At 37.3% G+C, this 25,566-nt stretch overlaps 1 protein-coding gene across 9 annotated transcripts in view; it reads right to left on the minus strand.

Moving 5' to 3' along the window:
- CGNL1 (cingulin like 1) overlaps positions 1-25,566 on the minus strand; it is a 55,777-nt gene that overhangs the window by 24,436 nt on the left and 5,775 nt on the right. For 5 of the 9 annotated variants that reach the window (XM_064668195.1, XM_064668189.1, XM_064668194.1 and 2 more), the window contains 7 exons: positions 13,871-15,470; positions 13,187-13,281; positions 12,163-12,256; positions 10,755-10,856; positions 10,218-10,366; positions 9,605-9,740; positions 7,809-8,021 (listed from right to left, as the gene is read on the minus strand). In XM_064668195.1, coding sequence (XP_064524265.1) covers positions 7,809-8,021; positions 9,605-9,740; positions 10,218-10,366; positions 10,755-10,856; positions 12,163-12,256; positions 13,187-13,281; positions 13,871-15,457 — 2,376 coding nt within the window. In that variant the 5' untranslated portion in view covers positions 15,458-15,470. Of the gene's footprint in view, positions 1-7,808; positions 8,022-9,604; positions 9,741-10,217; positions 10,367-10,754; positions 10,857-12,162; positions 12,257-13,186; positions 13,282-13,870; positions 15,471-16,297; positions 17,648-25,566 lie in introns of those variants that run through there. The other 4 variants (XM_064668188.1, XM_064668190.1, XM_064668192.1 and 1 more) reach the window with 2 other exon arrangements.

Raw genomic sequence — 25,566 nt, forward strand, 5'->3', positions numbered from 1 at the left:
GGAACTTGAGCAGTGAAATTCATTTCCCTCACTTCCCACACTGCTCCTTTTAGGTGTTTTGCCTAACAAGAAATTAATCTAATAAAGTCTGGGTTTGTGTCCTTGTATATTGTTATGATGTGTTCAGAAGTATTTTAAAACATATTAAATTTGGTCAAGACCAAGTTTAAATAAAACAGTAAATATTGCTCCGACTCCTTTGCTGCATAAATCTCAGCAAATATATTTATATACTATTCTACTCTCAACTTTGGTGCAAGCAGTGAACAGATTTAAAGAATTGAAGATAAGGCTCAGATAGTCCAACAGGCATGAAAATCAAACAAGATCCTTGAGATGCAAATAAAATGTTCTATTTCAACCTGAATACGGGAAAAAAATACTCCTGGATAGGAATGCAGAAAATGTTCTGTGGCTCCACACCTTTTTTTTTTTACCACACCCTCCACCCTGGCGAAGACATGAGTGTGGTTGTGTAACTTATCATTAAAAAATGGTTTGGGCTGACTGCAGTGCTTCAGCTCATGGAACTCCCCTTTGGCAGTGACTTCAGGATGCAGGAGTGTCCTTTTACAAAATACAGGAAGAGCTAAAGTGTGTGGGAGCTAAGTATCTCATTCACAGCATGTCAGAATCATTAAATTTTGGCAAAATGCAATGTTTATCAGGCACAACTTGGAAATTTTTTCTAAAAGCCTTTAAATTTCCTTTCAGAATCAAGCTCAATAGAGCAAAACTAGTTCAACTAATTAACTGTTTGTTCTTTAACAGCCATACTTGAAGTACAAATCTAAAGGATAAATCTCCATTCAAAATGAGCTAGAGCACAAACCAGGGCATTTTAATGGAAGTAAAAGGCTTTGAAATATTCTTTTCATATTGGTATCAAAGTAAATGCCATGATAATCTTCCAAAATCTTCTGAAAGAAAGGGAATGGTGTTGCTGCTCACTTCATTCTATTACTGGTGTAGAATACTAATATCAAGGATGATACTGGCTGCTGAAACCAGCTCTAATGATCCATGGGTCACCTTTTTAGGTTGATGCTGGACTAGTTTAACTTCGCCAACTACATGTAAAAGGTTTCATGTGGCTTCAAGGATTCAGATCTACCCAGCTCAGCTCCCTCTGATGATCTAGAGAGAGCAGCAGTGATGGGGATATCAAATCCCTTTCTATTGTCTTTTCCTCTCCTTTTTGTATACGAACAAAATAGTTTCTACAAGACAACTAGACACTGATTTCCCTGGGTAACATGTAAAAAAACCCCCAAACCATTCTACACCCAAGGACTGACACCCAAGGGAAAGAGACAAACATGGAGAGCCTCAACATAGGGACAACCCTTTAACTGCAATCATTATTAGCTCTTCTGTAAAGGCAGCTTATTTTGCTATAGTCATCTACTTTTCCAAGCTCATGAATGTAAATAACAGGTCTTTATTTCTGTTTGTAGTTCCAGTATTTTTACCCACTGTGCACCTTTAGGCAACTCTTCCAACCTCAGATACTATTTCTTAAAGCAGTTGAAAGCCCTAGGATGAATAACACAGTAACACTGGATACTACAGGTAATAAAATCTCCTATTTCTAAAAAAGGAATATGTGAACTCCACAAAAGCAAACTGGAGTGTTAGGCTACCAACCCAACTAGAACCAGCCTTTGCCCCCCCACCACTTAAAAAAAAGGGGAAAAAAACTTTAAAAAAACACCCCAAGTTTCTTGAAAAGAAACTAAATGGCCCAAATGGCCTTACCTACTGTTTTCCTACTTTACACTCATTATATTAATTCTTCCCATCATCTCAAAATGAGGCCTAGCCAACTTTAAGACATGGCTATGCCTTTGAAGTTGACTATTATTAGTTACCTATTAAAAGGGTCAGTGGTTTTTTTGTCTCTCAGTGATGTATGCTGCAACCAGTTTAAATTCTCAGCTGTATTTCAAGAGATTATTCAGTAAACAACTACACAAATTTACAAGCAATTCAGACTGTCTTTCATTTCAGCTAGAGCCATTCTATTAACTGGTTAAAAATTCACTTGTGACAGTTTAGAGAAAAGACTTGGTTTTTTCCAAGGTCATTTTCACTGATCCAAATGGTATCATATCCTTAATATTATTTCCAAAATGATTTAGGTTTTCATTTGTGAGAGGTAATAAAAGATTTAAATGCCTACATTTTAAGACTAAGAATGCACATTAAACAAAACTTTCCAATTTAGGCATGACCATACATTTACACAGTTATACAATCCAGAACCAGGAAAATATTAACCTCTCTCAGCCAGTACTTATATCAATGTCACATTATCCCCCTGGCTATGTATCATGACATACTCAGACTGGCTTATATCAACAGTTTTTTCAAGGTCAGAAGTTGTTGCAAAGACGAGAGTAAAATATTAACTAATTCTGTGTTCACATTGTTCCCTTCTGTTTGACACAGTCAAATACTTCACATACATCTACAAATAAACATATACTTTCACAGGAAAAACTAACTGAATACATACACTGTCTTCTGCTGATAAGGATTAGAGATCCTCCTGAAAAGGATTAGAGATCCTCCTGATGGCATTGAAGAAGTACCTGACTGTACAGGCTCTTGCCAAATTTCAGATACACAAAAAACCCCCACCAACAACCCCCGCTTCCCAACCCAGACTAACTGAACTAGTCCCAGCAGAGCAAGGTTCACAGGAGTGAAATTACTACTACAGATAAAACAGAATGATTTTTTTAATTATTGTCGAGATGTGGTCCAACCCAACTCAAATACAACTTTGCAGGACAGTTTTGCTCAGAGGCTTTCTTGACTCTACAGACAGTATAAAAATAGTTTCATGGTACTGTCTGCATCCAAACACACAAATGTACCCACTAAATAAATGGAGGAGTAAATTCCACAGAGAAGAAAGACCAGTGCAGGTAAAACTTAAAAGACACAGTCACCAAGTTACATCTTCAGTGCACTTGGGAGGCACATTTTATATTGTTGTTGACAACACAGCTAATATTCCAAAATTTGTTTGGTACTTCATTTAATGGGTGCCTAAAAACACGCATGATGCTATTACCAAACAACTTCCTTTCCACACACAGAATACAGACACTTAAAGCAAAACAAATCAAATCTGTCTCCCAAATTTTCCATATACACTTCTATGTGTTTCCAATAACAATGCCCATTTAAGGAGTGCCTGCAGCCTTCCCTCCACCATCACACTTCTGTCTGCACACCCTCCCTCTCTTTCCCCCACTCCATCTGTGTTTGTACCACACTGAAAATCAATCAGAGCTGTACCAGGCTTTTAGAAGGCTGGTAAAAGAGGACAGAAAATTCAAGGAGGAGAGTGTTACGTGGTGAAAGATGAAACACTGACTTGGACCAGTCACTCCACCATTTGACTCTGTACAGTTTGGATCAGTTACCAACCGGCTCCTACCACTGACACCAAACCAGTGTTTTGGCAGCAAAGGCTGCCCCAGGCAAGCAGAGGAAAGAAAATACCCACCAGTGGCATCTGAAAACCTGGCTCATCTTCTCTAAATCTTTTCCAATTGTTGTGTATCTTGCTTGAGATGAACAGACTAGTCTCAGAGGATTCAGGATGCAGATTCAGAGGAGTTACAGATGTATGGATACAAGGGCACAACAATGTTCTTACGTCCAAATAATTCTTATCATATAATTTGTTTCTTTTACTTCTATCAAGACTATGGGTTTTTAGTGTGATTTATTATAATCCCAAAATTTCACCTTAGCATGGCAAGAAGTAGCTGGGATTCTACTGGGTTTTTTTCATATCTATAATTTTACAGCTATATACATTAGATCTGTGTATCACTTCCAGTACCAAAATGTCTCTGCAGTGCTCCACAGTTATATCTTCACTTCCCACTGAGGAACTTGGTTTGTAAAGCATTATTCCAAAATACGGTCTCAGAATATACTAAATTATGTTTCATTTTACATTTAAACCATGTATTCCATCCACTTCTACAAAAAAGGCAGACACAGTATATATCAGAATCATTTACAATGGTTAAATTTTGTTAAGCTTCTGCTCCGTGAGGGAGATTTTTATTAGCTTTGAGGAAGAAGTATAATATTATCAGGCTGGGTAGAAAAAGATTGAATAGTTACTTTCATTTCAAAGGTCTTTACAGCTCTGTGCTAGATTCGCCTAAATTCACAAGATGGGAAAACCCAAACCCCAAGCTTCCTATCATTTATAATACTCAAAATTCCATATTATTTTCCTATCTTAAAGGAATACACTTTTAGTTCATAACGTGCAGAAGGCAACCACTGCCTTTTGCTGTTCCTGCACTTGCTGTGGTAAAATTCCTTCTTCTCTTTCATCCTGTCCCATGGCTAACACATACATGTCAGCTAAAGGCCATGTGCCTACAAGCTTCATGGCATTCTTCAATGTGTTGATAAACTACTCAGCTCCGAGCTCGGAGTGTCTGTTTTACCCTGCTGAGAACAAGGTCAGACGTACGACAGACGCTGGATAAACCCAACAAGGTCAGGCCTAAACAAGCCTCTTCAGAAGGTGATGATTACAGCTTCTTCTCAACAGCAGAATTTGTGCAGACTGCTGCTCAAAATACACAAACAGCTTTGAAGTGCTGTGCATTTGCAACTGCCCTCTTGAGCTGATACAGTTTCACTGGAATTTGAACAGCACTGGTTGCAATAGGCTATAACCTTTTACCTGCAGTATTACCTTCCAAAAGCTGTTTCCAAATTTTACTGAAACAGTGGCACTTCATCTACACTGACAGAGCACTCATGGTTAAAGTAGTACAATTCTGGACTGTTGTGTTGTAGAGTCAGATTAAATAAAGAAATTTTTTGTACTACATTAAAAACTGGAGGGGATCCATATTTATTTCTGTTCTAGCATTGTGATTATGAAGAATTCCATTCTTAATCAGAAAGACCTTCATTTCTTAATTTATTATTAAATTATTATCCCACAGATATGTTCTGGAAGTTTTACTATTGTTAAATGGAAATAGTCTGATCCCAGTCTTAATAAACAAGAAATGATGTCAAGAATAATCACAGCTATCTCAAGACCACCATGAGCAAAAAACATAACACAAAAGTAAGTTTAAAAGGTAAACTGTAGCAGAGAAAGTTAATATCTTGATATCTGTGACTTTATGTAAAAATCTTTATTACAAAAACCAAAAAACAATAAAAACCCAACAAACCCCCCCAGCCCAGCCCCAGAGCAGTGAGCATGAGAACAGAATCATACATGACAAACAACCCTGCCCTGTTCTTCTACCAGATAACCTTGAGAATGTTTCTAACATTGCTGCAAAACAGATCTATGTGGCATTCTACCCACACAGATCAAAGGCACTCTACATTACTTGCCAACCTACCTGATGTCTCCAGCAGCTGAAAACTCTGTTCATTTAACACTGGCATAAAAACTACTTCCTTTCTCTCTGCAAAATTTTCCTTAACAGCCTATACACATCACAAAACACCTTTATTCACTGTACCAATTTGGATGATCTAGAAGCAATAAGTACTAACACTCTGTACATACAGATTCCACATAACCTGATCTATCCAACATCAGTATCCCCATTTTGTGTGTGACAAACCACTATTAGAGCATTTACACACCTGTTTTCCTCACCACATACAACAGAACGGCCCTTTCCACTAATCTTTGATGTAAATTTCTTGTATCCTACCATCCAGTATGAATCTTGCCAGCTTGCAATAATATTAAAAAAAATAAATTTAACAGGTCAAGCAGCTTCCATTGTATAGAACATGATTTTCACACACTCTGTTGGGTATTTCAGAGTAATTATAAACCCAATCATTAACATCACAGCAGATCACACAGTTAACTTACTGCAGAGATTGGTTATATTTTCCTGACAGAGGATATATCAAACTCAACAACTGATCTCAGCCAGCAGGCATAAAGATAATGCTGTGCTTAAAAAAAAAATCATTAAGAGTATAAAAACTAGCAAGATTTAAACCAAGAAAAAAAAAACACCTTACAATTAAGCATGTTTTACTTTAAATAAAAACAAAAATCACTTGCATTAAAATTATAAGAGAACTGGTGCTTAGGGCAACATTAATCAAATAAATTTCACTTTTGAACATCTTATTAAATTTACTATTAAATTTACTATTAGACTATGTCCTGCAAGTAAATAAATGCTATTTATAACTAATCTCTAAGCCACAGCACCCCAATCATAGAGCCATTTCCCAGACTGTGGTATTGTTATGCTGAACAGACTACTCTTTCATTTCTTGTCAGTCGTAATTACAGCTCCATAATTGAAATACAGTAAATTACCAGGCACTAACTTTGAAAGATGGTTCATTGAGGTTGAGCTGTCACTACAATTACTGTATAATAAAAAATGATCATTTAAATGTTCTACTTTTCTCTCAAAGAAAAAAATTAATTCAATTCAAGCAGCTCAGACGAGTCAAATATCTTCATGATGATGTAAACAAAGAGAAACACATTTAAGCAAAGTGAGCAATCTCAAGCACAAGTCCTAGGCTGCATAAACAGCTCAGCACACATAAAGTTTTCTGACCTCTGAAGAAAATTGCATGTTTAAAAACAACCCTTTAAGAGGATAATCTTTAACAGAATTCAGTCCTAAAATATCTATCCAGCATCTTCCACATGTGCTTCTATTTTACTCATAAAGCATATAAAGCTTTGGAAACCTCTTTCAAGCTTAATTTTAACTCAGTTCTACGTTACGTTTTAGGTCACAACTAGTAGGATAACTACAACTCACCTAAGCCCAGTGAGGAGTAACAGACAGGGATTAGAATGGACATTTCTAAGCAGAAAACTGGGCCTATAGTTCTGACTTCTATTGGTCAAGCACGGTTTGCCTGCAAAGATTTTCTCAAACATGTGACAGAAATAAAAAGAGGGAAGGGAAAAGATACAAATAGCTGTCACTGTAAAAATAATGCTCAAAATTTTATGAGAATATCCCCTTACCAAAAGAAAATTTTTCAATGTATTTGTCTCTGCAAAGACAACTTCACAAAGGACATCTTTTGGAAACCAGTAACAGATAAGCACATGTGAAACCTGTTCCTATTCTCCCCCTCACACAGACTTCCTGCTGATGCTGGAAGAGGCAATTCCTTCAGTTCTGTTTTCTTCCTGTCTGATTCGAAACACCCAAACCCCTGCTGTTTCCCTTGTGCTGGAACTCCTTTGACCATTCAGTAAACAAACTAAGTTCAATAAATGAAAAGGACACAAAATAAAACAAAACCCCCACACTAGTACTAAGCAGTTGAATGGGCAAGATGGGACAATGTAATCAGGGAACAGGATGTGACACAAGGAGCTGAAGGGAGGAATAGTGGGCTGCAGAGAACTGCTAGAAGTTCCAAAACTATAATTTCAACAGCATCACTGGCCAAGCACACTGGGGCTCTTCAGGGCATCCTCAAGGTTTTGGTGATTCCATTTAACCCAAGACAAGCAAATGGTCCTCTGTACTACACTCCCATCTATTCTCTCTCAAAGTTTGCAATTAAGCACATGTAGTCAATAACTGCTTGAAGAAAGGGCCACAACTTCAGCTGCAACAATCAACCAAAACATCAGAGGAGTGTATGAAATAAAACTTATTCTCAGCAGCTAAGAATCCCCAGCCCAAATCTTTTCCTATTTATTTTGCTAAGAAAATAGCAGTATCTGAAAGTATCTGAGAGATGTAAGATTTTTCCCTGTAGAGATTAACTGTAATCACTTCTCTCACCTCTGTTGCTTTCTCCAGGCTCTGTCGTAGATCGAGCAATTCTTTATCGTGTTGCTCCTTAACTTTGTCCATCTCCATGTCATGGCTGGATACTTCTTCTTTAAGTGCTCCTTTTAAAGCTGTAAGCTCTCTCTCTCTCTTTCTCAAGATCTCTTCCTGTTGATCTTTTGCTATTAATACTTCTTGCAGATCCTGCTTCATTTGCATCAGCTCCTGAAGCCCAAAATTAAAACACAACCATGTGACACATAGGGATGTTCTGTCTGTATTTCACTGAAAGAAAGCATATAAGCTCCCCAAGGCCAACTTCGTTTATTATGACTGACATATGTTTTATAGTAAGCTAAAAATTTACTAAACCCTAGGATTATGAGAAGCTGATGTTTTATGTAATGGGTCAACATATCTGATGTAAAACTATCAAAAGACTTCGATGGTGTATGTTAAGCCATCAGTGAATAAAGGAGTCAAACAGAGGCTGCAATTCAACAACTCCCTAAGTCCTACTTTCAGTAGCAAAAAGGTAGATAAGAACAAAGACAAAACATTCTTTCTCACATGGCAAGAGAAGCAAACCCAATAATTCTTTGTTTTATTTTCTGCTGAAAGAATAAAGTTGCTTCTTCAAGTGCTGAAGACAAAACAAGTGCTTCCCAACTGAGTTCACGTGTTCACACCCTTCCTCCTCCTCCCACCACATTCACCCTAGAAGGCATTTCCCCTCCCCAAATTGCTGGGAAGGAAGTGGGTAGTCAGTAAATATTAAGACTAAAGACACATGCATATAAACACAGAATAAAAACAACAACAATCAAAAATGTACAGCTTCAAGAATTATCTGATTTGGTATTTCTCAAGCTGCGAATAATTGCACCTCCAAAACCCACGCAGGCTTCCCCTCACTGAAGCAGGATCAGTACATCTAAACCACTCCTGACACACATCATCTACTTCATCCTTAAAAGCCTACAAAGAAAGGGATTCCACTACCATCCCAGAGAGCCATATTCCTCTGTTTAGTTATCAATATTATTAGAAACTTTTTCCAACACTTACTATAACTCTAAAGCCAAGTCTCTCATTTCTTACTCTGTCTCCACACAAGACAGAAGAACTGATCACTAACACCTTTAGAGCAGCATTCTATAAGATGCTTTGAATCTTCCCTCACTCCTCCACTCAGATTAAAGTCCTGCTCCATAGGTAATATTTTTCAGTACTACCACCATCATTGGAGATATTCCTCTACTTATTTACAACTTTCAACTACAGTATCTGAGATTTAAGACAGCAATTTAAGAGAGTAATCAAATCTCACCAATACAAAACAAGTTAGTTATTCTACTAAGCATGTCTTGTGTGCAAACATCTTTAATATTCCTGAGACCTACTGTCTATGCTTTTCTTCCCTATTTTGCATTTTATCATTTACCTTCCATTTCTTCTTTGCACTAGCATTAAGACAAGTTAATTGTCTTGGTACTTTAGACTACTAAGACACTGTGAATTCTTATCTTCTTTTTGAACATTTGTGCACTGATGCTCCAACACACCCTTATCAACAAATTTAATAAGCTGTGTTCTCTATTTCATAATCAGTATATTAATATAACCAGGGCTCCAGCCAATTCATCCTTCATCTCAAGGTGACAGAAAACCTGTAACTCTTTTGTTCCTCTCCAGACTATCCCTCCTCCTCTGCCCCTGAACCATCAACAGAAAGTCAACAATTTAGAGACTGCTTTGGTGCAATTCTTCTGATTTTTTTATTCTCCTTCTGGTACTTTATAACTAACCTCAATCAGAATCTCTTTCTCCCCTTGATCAGTATGTTTTGCATTATCCAGTTCATCATGCATCTCAGAGAGCTGGTCCTGAAGATCTCTGATCTCAGTCTGGTGCTGTTCCTGCTCCATCTTCACTTGAAAAAGCCTCATCAGTAAAAATCAGACAGGTTTTTTTAATTTGTAGAAATACTAATTTGTTCATTCAAGTACTAAAAAGACATATGTATCTACTCCCACAAGAGAATGGGATACAATGAGACAGAAAAATTAAATGTCAGAGGGGTAAAATTGAGAAATCTGAGTAGGTATTTAAGTGGGAAGTTTATTTTATTTCAAACTTGGTCATTCAAGTGTTTCCACATTTCAAAGACTCGAACTGTATATCATGACTGTGAAATATTAAAAGCATTCTGCACTAAGAGGACGACTGTAATTCAGCAATCTTTCTTTTCCTTCCAGATATTCTAAAAACATGCCACTTTTTAATGGTAGAAACACTTGCTACGATAACAAATGGACTCATCTGATTCCATTGAATATCCTGCAGACACAGGTACTTTTAATCTAAAAGGTTTAAGGAAAGGTACAAACCCCAGTGACAACTTCTCTAGAATTAACTCACTCCTCCAGGTTTTGCCTGAGGTCCTTCTCATTTTCCTCCAGCTGCTTTTTCAAGGCTTCCTTCTCACGTACACTTTCATCAAGCTGCAGCTGAAGATCTTTCAGGCTTGCTCGTGTAGCATCTCTCTCTTCTTTGGAATTCTGCTGATTCTGAATTTTGTACACCAAGAGTTATGCAAGGTACTAGCAGCTACATGAGTAACACAGTTTGACTCTCAGCCCACGTCTGTCTTGCTGCAATTAACTGATTAACATTTAGCTCTGCAGATACCCAAGATATTTTATGTGCAATTGCTTAACAGTTTTGTTCACTTCTCCAAACTCCTTCCCAAAAACTGAGAAGAAAGACATTTGTTAAAAAAGCAAACAGCGCTGTGAACAACCACACTTCAAATAAAAAGTCTTCTGAAAAAGCAAAGGTATATCTGGATTAAGAAAAACATGAAGCAAAAGAGATTCAGCTGGTTGATCAGTCATCACTTATTTAGGAAAGTATATTTGAAATAGTCAAAAGCTTTATAACAACAAAGTGTTGTACCCTAATTTCCAGGTCCAGTTTTTTCTCTAATTCTTCCACTTTCCTTTCAAGTTCTGCTTTTTGTTCAACCAATGCTTTTACTTCAGCCGAAGAATCCGAAACCTACAATTAAACAGAGACATTTATTCCCACAAATGCAAGACATTCTTTTTTTTAAATCTAAAGCAAAGCTACAAGCAGGACTAATAAAGTGTAGCATCAACTGTCTGAGCTCACCAGGGACTTTTCCTATGGGTCAGGCCTGGCTAAGATTTTCAAAGAAACCATGATTTGATTTTCATAAAAATTTCTGGATAACTGCTCAAAGCAAGTTGTCAGTAAAACAGGAAATACACAAGCCTAAAAAAAAAATTCAAATTAAGCAACATATGAAACAATTCACAAGTACGTGGGCCCAAATTTGACTGAGATATTTCTAATTATGCAAAATGGACATCAAAGGAATTAATGCTCATGTGTCAACAGATTTTCAAACACATTTTTTAGGTAATTTTTAAGGATGTGTTTTGCAAAAAAAAAAAAAAAAAAGCTGTAGTTAATAACAACAGCTACATGAGTCTCTCATTCCACATCTGTCTCACTGCAATTAACAGATTAACATTTATCTGTGCAGATACCTAAGAAATTCTATGTGCATGTGCCTAACATTTTTATTCACTACTCCAAACTCCTCAAACACTAAGAAAGAGATGGCTTGAAAAGGGTAACTGTGATGTCAGCAACTACACTTAAAATAGACTTCTGAAAAAGCACAGGTATATGTGGATTAAAAAGAATATGAAGCAAAATAGATTTTCATTTTGACTAATTAAAGCCCAGAATAAAATAATAAACAATAAGGATTTAATCATTCTCATGCCATCACTGCAACAACTGGGCATTTCTTCAGTTGGCTTTAGAACTGATAAAAAAATGTACCATTTAGCAGGAAACAAAAACTTTTCAGTAGGCAGATTGCCAAATGCTGTTGTTGTAATGTGAATTTTGTACAATATCCTAGACTACTGCTTTTCTAAATTACAAATTAAAATACTCTCTCCACTTAGATATCTATTTACAGCACTATAAGGAGAAGATGCTCCACCACTATTTTTTAAAGCTAAGTAGAGTAGCTTCTTCTTTGATCTGACAACTTATTATGTTCATGTTCAAATTTGCATCTCTCTCCTTCCAAAATGCAGAAAAAAAATGTAGATGGTTTCATGGTAGACTTCTTTACATTCTTTTTTAATTGTTAGCAAATAGATTTTCCATAAGTCACCTCAGTGCATGATCAAAACTAAGCTAACTCCTGAGGGGCCACAAGAACAGCCTGGTTGAAGTCAGTAAGGGGAATTCAAATTTTTCAAGCCCTATCTGGATACTGCAGCACTTTGAAACAAGCCAAAGCAAATTAAAAATTCTTTACCTGTGTCTTTCCAGCAGCTCTTGACTTTAAAGTCTGAATTTTCTCAAAAACTAAGTTGACTTTCCTCTTTGTTGCATCATCATTATCAGGACTTCTAAAACAGACAGTAGAAGTAAGCAACGATATGATCAAAGTTACTATTTTGTTAACAACACAAATTCAGAGTGCCCAAACTACTGAAAATCACCAAAAAACCCCCAAACTAATATGAACCAATCAGAAATTATCTTAACTACGATTCATTAAAACCTTTAAAGAGAGGAATTAAAAATTTATATCCCAAATGTTTTCTGAAAAGGCAACCAAAAAAAAGATCACTGAGCTCTTTAATTGCAACTCTCTTCTGTAAGACTGTAGCTGTGGCAAGACAGATATTCAGCATATATATATATTATTCAAACATACCGAAATTACAAGTAATTAGTACTAGGTTTTTCAAGTCCTGACTTCTGCACCATGAAATAGCATTTCAAACAGCTCCCAGATCCTGCTACAAGAGGAATGCAAAGAAACTTCAATGCATTTTCTGTTTTTAATTAATTTCTCCTTCATCTTTCAATAAAGTTATCAGTAGAAAATACCAAGTAAAAGAGTTACAGGTGGACAAAGGATTAAATGCACAGCAACAAGAGAGCTGCTGTCAAACTTTAAGATACAACATTTTTTGTTGCTGTTTAAAAAACCCAAAGGTTTAAACTCCCATAAGGTACCATTTGAATTCTGCATTAACCTCTATATCATAAGTTTAACTCCAGAAGTATTTAAAAGACCAAGCATATTCCAATTCACAAGTTTCAAGTACATTTAATCATATCCTGCACAACACCTTCTGTAAGTCCTCATAGCCTGGGGATTTTGAGATCCTGTAATGCCTTAGAGGACACAGCTGAGATACAGAATTATCAGACAGACATTTCATTTAGTTACACCTTTGACTTCACTGTTCCACATTTTAAATGCAGTAGAAAATAAACATTGAGGAAATACAGTCTCCTCTCCAAAAGTTTTACTAATGTTTACTAACCCTTCCTTAAGGTAATTGTACAGTATCTGTTTAGCAGTCTCTTCATTCGTTTGCTGTGCGAGATCTTGCTGGCCTTTCAAGAGATCAGGAGTTGCCTAAAAGGACAAGAAAAAATGCCAAAAGATACAATCCTATGACAGTTGTAAATACAACCTGCACAACTGAACTTCTCCATTCTATTCTATTATAAAAACATTCATGTATTGTGGACCTGAAGTTCTCAAAGATCCACTGGAGTTTTGGCTTACTGCAAAAAGAAACCACACTCCACACCAAAAGAAAAGAAACAAACAATTTTGTGTAGTTACATATATTTCCATACTCTATTTTTGTGCATTTTTGCTTACATTTATTTCCATACTCTATTTTTGTGTATTTTTGCTTACATATATTTCCATACTCTATTTTTGTGCATTTTTGAATCATCATAATATCATTTACAAAAATCTGCTTTGGCCCCATCATATTGCTTCACCCACACAAGAAGAAGTTGCTTTACAAACCATGTTTTCTACACTTACAACAACAATAACTTTTATATTTCCATTTCTCCAGAACAATCCCACTTGGAAGTACGCTGGGATGGGAGTTTGTTCTCATGAAGACCAGAATACCCAACTAACAACGTGACAGTTTTCATACATGAGAGTGCAAATGACACCTTAAAGAAAAATTCAAAGTTACCTGAATATTAGGGACAGATGAACATGTTCTCACAGAAATCTTCTTGGCCCCTGAATCAGGGGAAATTGTGATTCGGTTTGGCAACAATAAAGTGGAAGTTACTGTTCTACCTTCCTCCCTCTTACTCTGCCCTGGGAGTGTAGATGACCTACACACCGAGCTCTCAGTATCGGCTCCATTTTGTTTGTGGTGCTGCAAAGAGCTGAAATTGTTGCTGTCAGTGTCTTTAACAGGCATTTGCAGTTTTCCAACACTTCGAGCAGAAATCTTCATCTCTTTGGAAAGTGACCTCTGATCCCTGGATAACTGCTTGCGAAGGCAAACTTTAGATGGTCTCAGCAAGTGCTCGGTTGACTTGCCCAAGCTTTTACTGAATTCACCTAAATAATCTGAATTTACATCAAGACCTAACGACAAGGCACTATCAACACTTCTTGATCTTTTACGATCATCTGGATGAATTCTATTCCTTTTTCCTGACCTGCCTCTCCTGTGAGGATCAACCTTCTTATCAAACTTTTCGATTAGCTGATCTACTCCTGGAAGGGACCCCGTGTCGATATCACGACCAGTTCCCGGCAAAAACGGAATGTATCTCCTGTTTTCGTGCCGATTGACGTTGTCTGCGTAGATGGCATACTCCTGGTCATCCAGCAAGAACCTGTACAAGGAATTTGCAGAAGTGGGTGTAGCCGACGAGGACGACGATCGCCGTGAGTCATCCAAGACCAGCCCAGCTGAATCCTGCCTGCGGAAGGGAAGCACATCTGGTCGAGGTTTTCTTGTCTCTGGATAAGAAGTGGGACTGACACACGGGGATCCTCCTGCAGATGAAAATGACTCTGAAACACCCACATCGCTGGGGCTGATCTTGTTACTGGGACAGTCCAACAGCTGCTTATTTTGATCTTCTACTGACCTATTCAAATGTATCTTTTTTGAACTTGCTTTGGTTGGCTCTGCATGGTATGTATTTGTTTTCTGAAGGGACACTACTTTAGAGGAGGAAACCCAAGGCTTTGCTTCAGTTTTTTCATCTGCAAAAGACTTAGATTTACTGCACACGGAAGATTGGTAATTATCCAAGTTCAAGTTATTTTTTTCGGGATCATAAGGCTGTAAAAGTTCAGGATGTCTTTGAAAGTTCAACAAACTGGAGGATTTCATTGCTTCGTCTTTAAAATTTGACATTCCGCTTTCCTTTTCATCTACATTGGTTATCTTCAGTTTTTTAAGCATGGAGGGTTGCATGTGCTGTATTCCAGTAAATTTCATGTGTTCGTTGATTTTATCCTCCAACTTAGAAGCAGTAATGGAGTCTGTGGCTGGCTTGTTTACAGTCTGAGAAACGACCTGCTGCTCTTTTCCAAAGGGAGGAGGATTTTCTGATAAACATCCTTCTGTATTGTTTAGTACTATGTAAGGATGTCCATCGATTCCTTGGACTCTAATACTGACACCATAAGACCCCGTCCTCAAATTCTGTGCACTTTTAGTTTTTTGAGTCTCCTCACTCGTGAGTTCAAGAGTGACTTCATAGTCCGGCTGCACGTGCTTAAACCCAGCAAAATATGGCTCCATGTCCATCAGAGGATTATAGCTGAATGGGAGAAAAATTACAAAATTGTCATTGCTTTAAATAATTTCATTATTTCATTAATTACTTTATTCCACTATTCAATGTGACTATGAAGACTAATGGCAATATGCAGAGAAATCAATGCCCAAGGTAAGCAAAGCCCAAAGCAAATGTTGTGATACAAAGACAAATGTCTGACTGACAGATTCCAGGATCAACATAATGTTATTTTATCATGGCAAATGTTACCTTCACAGAGTTGGTGCTGGTTGCTTTGGAATCAAGTGACTTCAAATATAAGGAACTCTGGTTCAGTCTTCTGAGTCAAAGCAGCTTTTACTTTGGGTATCTCCACTACACTTACTGAAAGACCGTACCCTTCACAAATAATGATCATTTTATAGCCAGCAGTTAGTACCAGCCACATTAACCTTTAAACATAAGCCCGGGAGAGCAAAACACAACCAGGCAGTTTTAAGTTATGAGTTTCAGGTAACTAAAGCACTGCAAGGAAAATCAATATCCTCATTCCTCTGAGTTGTGCTTTTATGTACTTGGGTTTCAACGTTTGTTTCTAATGACATCTGAAAATAAACTTTTTCATTATCTCGTTGTCATCCCTAAGAATAAATTTTCATATGGATTAATTTAACAACCTCCCAACTGTAACCTTGTTCCAGAAAACTCCAGTTGCTATCCTAAAACAAGGTACTTTCCTGAGCAACAAAAATGGAAAAATACTGCCAGTATTTCCAAGGTTGATAGTATCATTTTCAGAAGCATTGTTAACTCCAGTCTAAATGTACCAAAACTGTTTCAGTTCTAGAAAACAATAAATTAAACCCTACCTGTGTTTTTAATGTTAAATGCCATTCTTTCTTTCTCTAAGAGCTGGGTTTGCAGGGAGTTTTAGTTTACTGTCTGATGCATATTATGAGCCAAGTGTCTACAGGCAGTGACAGTAAGAGCTGTGTCTATAAAAGAATGGAACACAAGACTCTGTCAGACTGATGCAAAACCTGGAGGAATAAACTTCTGAACTGAGCTGGAGAGTTGAGTAACCCCTGAAGCCTGACAAAACCAAGATGTCTAACCAACAGTGAGTAATCACCAAGAGGAAACCGAAACAACAGGATGTCTCAGGGCAAAACAAACCTCTGCAGCCAGTTTCATTCTCTGTTTATCTTGGCATGAACCACCTCCCTCCGATATTTGTCAACAGCAGAATTCTCATTTTTTCCTGACAGAGAATGAAAAAGTTTGGCTCAATATTCAGAGTATACCAGTTTCCACCCAATTCTTCCTTCTAGCAGGACAGTTCCCCTCAAAAACCTCTTCTTCTCTCTAAAAACCAACTCCAGCTCCCCCTCAACAGCAGGCTTACTTCATCCCAAGGAATCAGCAGATATTTCTCTAAATATAATGCTAGATATCAAGTGATGATTTTCATGAGGAAAAAAGCAGTATCATTGTCGAAGTCTTCCTTAGCTATTAAAAGATTCAGTGAACTAGCTAAATTCCAAAACTAAATCAGGGGTTAAATTCACTTATTAAAGTGAAGTAAACAGACACTATGAATTTGATCTCCATTTAAGAACTCCTGGGGTAGGAAGAGAAACAGAACAAGTGAAAAGACAAAGAAGGTTAAGGAAAGTGGAAAAATGAAGGAGCAAAAACAACAGAAGGAAACAGCAAGGACCAATACACTTCATGATCTCAGGCCTCTATTCTATGTATTTCTCCATACTTTTTTACCTTCTTTTCTGAATACTCACAATGTCACACATTAATTAAGCTGAGACAAACATAACAAAGTAGATTCTAATCACCCAGAGTCAATGAAGACATTTCCATCAATGTAGAGGGGTTTTGACCAGGGGACTGAACTGAAATCAAGCTTCTGAACTGCACTGATGGTGACTAAGAATTCAAGGAAGGGAAAAGAGAGAGCACTGTGCAGAGTTCTAACTTAGAACATACACTGCAAAGGGACCAATCTAAGGACTGGATGCTGAGGCAGGAAGGAAACCAGGCTCTCCACTCTGGTCTTTAAACTGTCCAGCTACATTCATCCATGTCTCAAAGTTTCTTTGTTTGCTCAAGGCAACAAAAAGGAGATACTTTTAAAATTTCAAAAGTTGTTCTCAAATAAAGTAAGCATTTTGAAGCCCTTATGCTTTCCATTTTTATATTGCTGTTATATTACACAATGTTGATCTGAAGTTACTTCTCTGGGTATGTAATGAAATAATAGAAATTTAAATATTTTCCAGTCTTAGCAAAATAAAAATTACAAAGTAAAGTTTCTCAGACTTCTACATCAAATCAGCATGATGTCTAGGGAGCAAAAGACATGATTCTGTAATTGAAAATTACTAACAAAGAGACTTCAAACAGCCCGTGAAAAAAAGCAACAAAATACCACAACTTCTAAAGAGCAAGCATTTAAATTCTCAATTAATGTTTTCAGAAAATACAAATTATTCAGAACTCTACTTGAAAAAATCTGGTTTGCAGAACACAGTGTGCTGATACTACTCTGAGTAAGTTAAAATCACAGATGGCATATTTGCACGTGACCATGGCAAGAAAGAAACCCCCTGATTTATACATAGTTGGTGGCACATCTGCAGAAGGTGAATATGTGAACATCTTTAAAAAAGGCTCTCCAGTTAGTGATTCCAGCAAGACTAGAAATGCCACTAAGACAAACTGCTTAGTGTATGAAACTTAACACTACACCTTCAAGCTGTATAGATTAGCAGACCTATAAAGAGAGTAAAGTTCATCTGAATTTGCCATTAATGGTAACAATTAACAAATACAAGAAAAAGGGGTCAATAAAAATAAACATAAAAGTTAAAAAAAAGGATTTACATCAAGCAGCATGAAGAACAGATAAGCAATAAATTACAATACGTCATATGCAGGGTGACTGCAGAAGCAGTGCTTTCAAATATGCTGCAATGTTGCTAAAAATATTAAAGAAGTAGAAAAAAACCCAACCCCAAACACCATCAAAAACAATCACAAAACACCAAATCCCCTACTACATAGTGGAAACAATATTTAGGTTAATAATCTGCCTTAAATTAACCGTTAATATGCTCCATTTGTCTCTAAAACCATAAAGAAGTATGTGTTTTTGTCTTCTTCACGTGCATTATACAATGAAACTCTGAATTTTACTGTAAAAAAGGATTAACCCCTGTAGAAATAAAAGTGTTCACCCAACAATTTTTTAAATAAAACATTTTATCTTTATGTAACTGTGGAAAATATATATATATATATGAATTCCCATTACATCAACAAGAAAGCAGCACAGATGACCCTACTGTTCAAATAGTGAAGGCTTTACTTCGAATTCCTATTTTACAGGATGTCAAGCTGCAGTGGATAACACTCACATGAACTACAGAACATCAAAAAGTTGTTTTACAACACACAAAACCATTGCAAACATTTTCAACTTAAAAATAAAAGCCTTACTGGCTTTCCTCATGCCCAGCCTTTCTGAGGAAATCCCTCAAGTATGTTAATTGATTAATTACAGTCGCAGTCACGTTTCCACACACACGCTGGTCAGTTGGAATCTCCGGCTTTGGCAGGGTTACAGCAGCACAGGAGGGTGGGAGCACTGAGGCTGCTCCTCTCCCATCTGCCCCACTCCTCTGCTGGATGTCAGCGGGGCAGAAATGCAAATATCCGAAAGCTCTGGTGGCAGGGTCCACACCTCTGCCAGGGAACCTCAGGTAAAGGCAGTCAGCCCCTGCTCCATCCCACGGCTTCTGGCACAGGGCAGGGGGCACAGCTGGGGCCCTGACAGCCACAGCTGCCCGGGTTTAATCTTCTCTAAGGCTGCTGAAGCCCTCAAATGTTATGACAAAACAGCTTGTTTAGTCTTAAGCTTATGAAAAGAGATTAGATATTTAAACAGTATTTGGGAAGATATTTTCCCTGTTTGTGGGGCTCCTTATTACTTATTTATAAAGAAAATATTTTTTTTAAATAGAGGGTGATATAAATCCTAATTCCAGGTTTTCTACAAAACTAATACTTTAAATTTTAAATATAACTTGCTAGTCATTTTATTTGCTGTCTCGGAGTTTAAAAATACAACTTTCAGAAAACACAAGGAAAGTCTTAAGCTAAAGACTTTTACCTAAAGTCTTAATTAGGTAAAAGACTATAATTCTATTATATTATAAAATCAGTTCTTATCTCCTATCTGTGAAGCAAGTATCATTACAACATCATATAAAAATTAATTGGGACTTAAGAAATGACTACTTCAATAATTATTTTTTTTTAAATATTCTACTTGCTAAAACAACAGGGAGTATAGTCAAGGCCACACAATCACCAGTATCTTGCAGAGATTAAAAGTTCTATGCAGTTTAGAACCATATAAATATATTGACACCTTCTGATTGGTATCTTCACATGCTCTTCATACCAAGCTACATTTTTTTTGAGCCATAAAGTTTCTCCTGAAAACTTGCAAACAGTTCAGAAAGCAAAGAGCCAGATTTTCTACAGTTGCACCATATAAACTTAAAGAGCTGGATTTACTGATCATCATGTAAAGCAAATCCAAAAGAACACTAATAAAGATGAAGGAAACATAGTCAAGCACAAACAAAGCAAGTTGATTCCACAAGGTAACACATGAAGTTTTCCTGAGACCACTGAAGCATATTGACTGTGTGTCCCAGATAAGTTATTTTATTCAAAAGTTCAACAAAAGAGTAATTTTCAATCAAATATATCCTTGAAAAATGTCAAGAGCTGAAAAAAACTTGCTTAATGAGTTTATCAGACTCAGGCTGAGCCTGCAGGCCCAAGTCTTTGGATCTACACAGGCCCTTTCTCCCTCTGACACCACGAGAACCATGTGTAGTCCCTGTGTCACTCGAAGCTGTTCAGGCCTTTCAGTTTTGGGATTTCCTCCTAAAATAAGACTTCATAAAGGTGTTAAACCATTCATTTTAAATACAGGCTTCCAGTAGATATGGAAGTCCCATATTTTATCATTACTCAGAAAAGGTTTCATTTTTCTGAACAATTCCTTTTTGCCAAAAATGATGGCATTTTTGTTTATCAAGAGAACTTGTCAGCAGAGGTTCTCATGTCTGAAAATCCAATACTCTGCATATTCTTCTGTAGCATTTTGTTCTTCAGTGGTGATATGATACTTTACAAAGAACCACAGGAGATGAACACTGAAGGTTTAACAGGCAAAAAGCATTTTTTTTTTCAAATTCCTGTAAAACATTTTCTTTCACAGCTATTTTACAGTTAGCTAACAGCAGCTATGTGAGACCTGCCTACAAAAAAAGAAAGTCTCTCATCTGGAACCCTGACTGCTCTCCCTGACAACATGAGCAGAAAAGAGTGCTTTTGAGAAACACACTCCTGTGCCAGACTTGTCTGTTCCCTTCTTAGCATTACAGCATCACAGAGGCATGGAATGTCTCCACTCATCCATTTCAGTTCTTCTTTAGCCAAATCTGCAAGAGAGATTTATCCAAAAAAAATTGCCTTCCCAATCCTGTTAATGCCAAACTCTGCATGTGAAGCTTCTCTTCTGTATCCTGCCCACACACCCTCACCACAAAGCCTCCAACACATCTGTCCCACCTTCTGCTCCAGCCTGAGACCAACCAGCTGCACTGCACACACAGGCAGAGATGTTGACCAGCATGTGAGGGGATACACTATCCCACCAACAGACACGTTCCTTGACCTCCCTAAAGAGCCCCAGACCCCTTACAGGTATTGCCTCACACCACACGTAGGCTCCTTTTGCACACAAGCAGCGAAGGAATATGGAAGAATAAAATGACATTTGGTTCCATGTCATTTATTTCCAAATTTTCTTCCCACAAGAAAAAAAAATAAGTCACTGCCCATATTATTTAATTGGTGTCTTTTTTGAAAAGTGGGATGTAACAGTTTGTGGATGTTTACTCCAGATTTTCCACATGCACAGCAAAATGCCAGGAAGGCACTATAAAATTTGTCCTCCGGCCTTACGTAACATTGAGCTTGCCCTCCAAACTAAATAATGGATTCTCTGTGCAGCTGAATATTCAGAAAGTATCAGCAATATCACACAAAGTGGGTGTGAGGGCAATAATAAATGACAGAGCTATGGAAAAAGGACAGGAAATAACTTTAGGAGAGAACAGGATGGAAAACTTACATACTGCGAGGGTAAAGAAAAGGAAGTGGACAGGATAAGTCATGGAAAGACCAAAACTGCAAAGTTTTTATACTTGCTGGAACACAGTTTCACAAACATGCCTTGCAAGTAGGAGGGGAAACTTCATCATTGTCAATACTACCTAAAATTTGCTTCTGCACAAGACAAACGGGCCTGGGTTGCTGTCCCTTTCATGCCATATGGAAGACAGCTCTGGGGGACCTGAGAAGTTTATTTGATCTACTGCTCACAGGGGAGCAGAAGGCAGAAAAGTGAAATTTTAAAGTTCTACAGACGGGACTGTAAAAAAAGTCAGTGAAAGTCATTGAAGAGCAAACTGACAATATCCAGCAACAGAAAGATACCTGAAACAACAATTTTACCATCTTTTAAACAGATTCCTTATCCCCACTGAAGATTTTTTCCTACTTCAGGCATATTGTTTTGTGTATATAAAATTATATTTGTATCATATCTCGCAGTCACTCTCCACAATTATTAGAAAGAAAATTATGACAGTTACAATATACAATGAAACTTCCACATAATTTATTTTTTCCCCTGTGCTGTCTGTAAACTGCCACTCCCTGTCTAGTGGTCAAAATTCAAAACTTTCAAAAGGCCTAACAAAGGATTTTCTATAATACAGTGTCATAGTATATCTGCAGGCACTAATGGGAAAAAAAATTACTCAGAGAGATTTCTTTTATTATTGGTCAGCTGTTCTGATGTCAGCATCAAAGACCTAACTAAAATGTCTACAAATGAAGAACTGGAAAAAAGACTGCTGAGTTTTCAAATATTCATTCCCTTTTAAACCAGCCCAAAAGCTTCATGTCCCACCTCTTCTTCCTGTTTGTCAGAAGGAAAGAGACTGTGAAAAATCTTATACTTGAATAAAATCAGGAGTAACTGGGAGCCTAAGCCACATGGTATATATTTTTCAAAACTCCATATACCAGTGTTACACTGCAAAGACTTATGCTTGGTATCACACACACACAAAATACCAAATCAAGGTAGCTCTTCTTCAGCATCCAAGACAGGGCTGCCCTGTTATTATAGGTAGAATCACCCTTACACAGCTCATAAAAAGCTAGCAGATTTTACATTCTTAAAAAAATACTACATATAAATGAATGTACAAGCTATTTTTAAACTTACTACTAGATCCCATCCAGCACCTCAGACACAGTCCCTCTGTGCATCTCTGTGACCAACTGGTGCAGTGCAAGGAGAAAAGGCCCAGCTGTGACCTGCTGCCTTCCCTTTGGCCCCAGGACTGCAACCCCAACCTGCAACCCCAACCTGCACAGCTGTGCCACGACACTCACACCCCTGCCAGGCCAAGGCGTGCACGGGGCCCAGGGGGAAAGCAAATGCTGCAGGCACACACCCCCACACTGCAAGTGGGTCACTCACACCTCCCTTTGAAAGCAGGAATTCCAGCTCCACACCAGAAGCCGTGGAGGTCTGTGCCTTCCAGAAATGCAACATGAGTTTTTTTCCTTCGGCCAAGTTGTGATTAACCATGGTAGTCATACACCTCTGGGTGCATAATGGAAAATGAGGTCCAGCCACGAACACTGACCCACAGAAGGAAGCATTCCATCACAGTAATGCATTTTTGTAGCAAGTATTTCAACGCTTCTGAATCAATTACTTTCATTTCTATTCTGTGAAAAATACCATTCTCTGTTCTGATTTCACGTGGCAGACTAGGGATGAGAAGTAAGAACTTCCTGCAGGATGAAAATTCAAAATAATGCTTTTCTTCCCTTAGGTATTAGTGGAAACAAACAGCCATGTTTCAGTTAGCATGGATTACAGATATTATTTTATCAATTTCTCCTGAAACACAGTATAGCAAAGAGCACAATCTTTGGGTTTGCTGCCTTAGAAATGAGCATTTCAGCTTCAGTTCTGCCCAAATACTAAACAACATTATTCAGACACGCAGCCAATAAAACAGAACATTAGTAGCCACCTTTCCAAGGACAGGAAGAGGATTGTATTTAATAAAGACTGTCCGTGGAGAGAGCTATTAAAAGCACTTAGAGCAAAAGATACTGTTCACTTGCTTACAACATGGTTCATACTCCCTCTGGCTGAAAATTGTTGTGTGTAAGGAAGTCTCAGTGTCTAAAATGTAAAACATCTTGTTAGTCCTATGAAAGTATGTGACAGATCAGCCAAGTACTGGAGCTGTGTGACATGCAGCAGGTTTTGTTGGCTTATTTATTGCTTGGGGTTTGGTTTTTTTCAAAATTAAAATCTGCTTCAATGGCTGTAAGTCAACAACAAGATATTTTGGCAGATCTTCAGGTCTCATAAATTGTCAAAGTTTTATTGAAAACAAGGACATAATATATAGATCCAATTTTCTTTATCTGCTATGGATGAATGCATGTAGCAATTTTACAGGATTTATCCCCAAAGGAAATAACACATGACCTACTAACCTTGCTTACTGAGTGGAAATTAAAGCCTTAATTTTTGCTAATGATGAAAATACTAAGAAACCCCCAAATTTCTCATGGAATATTCTAAACTATATTATATATACTGCATCATATATATTTTGTATCGTTATTAAAAAGCTCTCTTTTTCTTTATTGAAATAGTTCCTTTCCAGATTCTCCCAAACCATAAGCACAAGGGAATCAGAGACAAAAAAAAGGCAACATTAAAAGTATACTAAAATAGAAGTCAACCTGTATCTGAAATATAGTTCTAAGAAACTAATTCATCTTATCTGTAGTGACCAGTCCCAGGTCCTGTATGTTGTGACCCAAGTTAAGTCACTGGAGGGAGATGTGGAGTTACATTTGTTTATTAATAGTTACTCTGGTACAAGCTCTATGTGGACACAAATACCTGTCCTTGTGCCATGATACTGTTTCATCTCCCAGACAGGCTCAGATACACCTCTATAAGTTCTTTTTTGCCACTAAAAGGAAGTCCAATTACTGGGGTTATCTACTTGCCCTTTAAGTATCTCGACTGTAGTGCACTACAATTAATATTCATAAACTTCAAATAAAAAATGTAAGTGAACACCAAAACCTTATAAACACTTATCACAGAATTAATTATATACACGTGAGACAACCACGCTCAGTTTTCCTTCATTTTTATGAACTTGCAAAGGAGAAGGTTAAAACCAAGAAAAAAAGAGTAATAAAGTCACCGAGAGGAAATTTTATTTTATATACTTTCTCTTAGTTCATCAAATTCTAAATGTTCCTATCTGTTGAAGTATTGACAGAAACAACAGCTGAGTGACACAAGAACACTTACTCATTCTAAAAGCAGTTTGTGATTTCAAAGACAATAGCTGGTTTGTATCCAAACATCTGACAGGATTACACTCACTCCACAAGAGCTTCTGTGTTGATTCACTACATTTTCCTCCCATTGTCAGTGTTAGAAACTGTATTTTGTTCCAAAGGAAATTATCCTCATACATCCCAATAATATCATTATTGTTTCAATCGAAGAGAGTATCCTGTTCATATTTTTAGAGGCTTGAGCAAAAAAATCTCAAGTTTGTTAAGAGTCTCTTAAAAAGCCCTTCTCAAAGAAATAAAGACAGTTAGGGCAACTTTTGTTAAAAAGTTTTGCAAGTGCTTCAAAACCACAAATTTACTTGTAATACTATCTAACATAAACAGATCAATAAATAATAAAAGGTTCCTTACCCCAAAAATTATTCCTTCACCTTAAATGTGGCATTTCATTGGACTTTCTTCTCTCTATTCCCACCCCAAAATATAATCTTGTCTACAGGAATTACAGCAACACAACAGATGCAATCAGCATAACCCTGATTATATATGCATAAGTTATTCCTAAATAAAATTAATGAGGAACTGTATGAGCTCAACTGCTTGCAAAGCCCAAGGTCTC

This window comes from Pseudopipra pipra, chromosome 12 (assembly GCF_036250125.1).
Source record: "Pseudopipra pipra isolate bDixPip1 chromosome 12, bDixPip1.hap1, whole genome shotgun sequence".
Classification (NCBI taxonomy): Eukaryota; Metazoa; Chordata; class Aves; order Passeriformes; family Pipridae; genus Pseudopipra; species Pseudopipra pipra.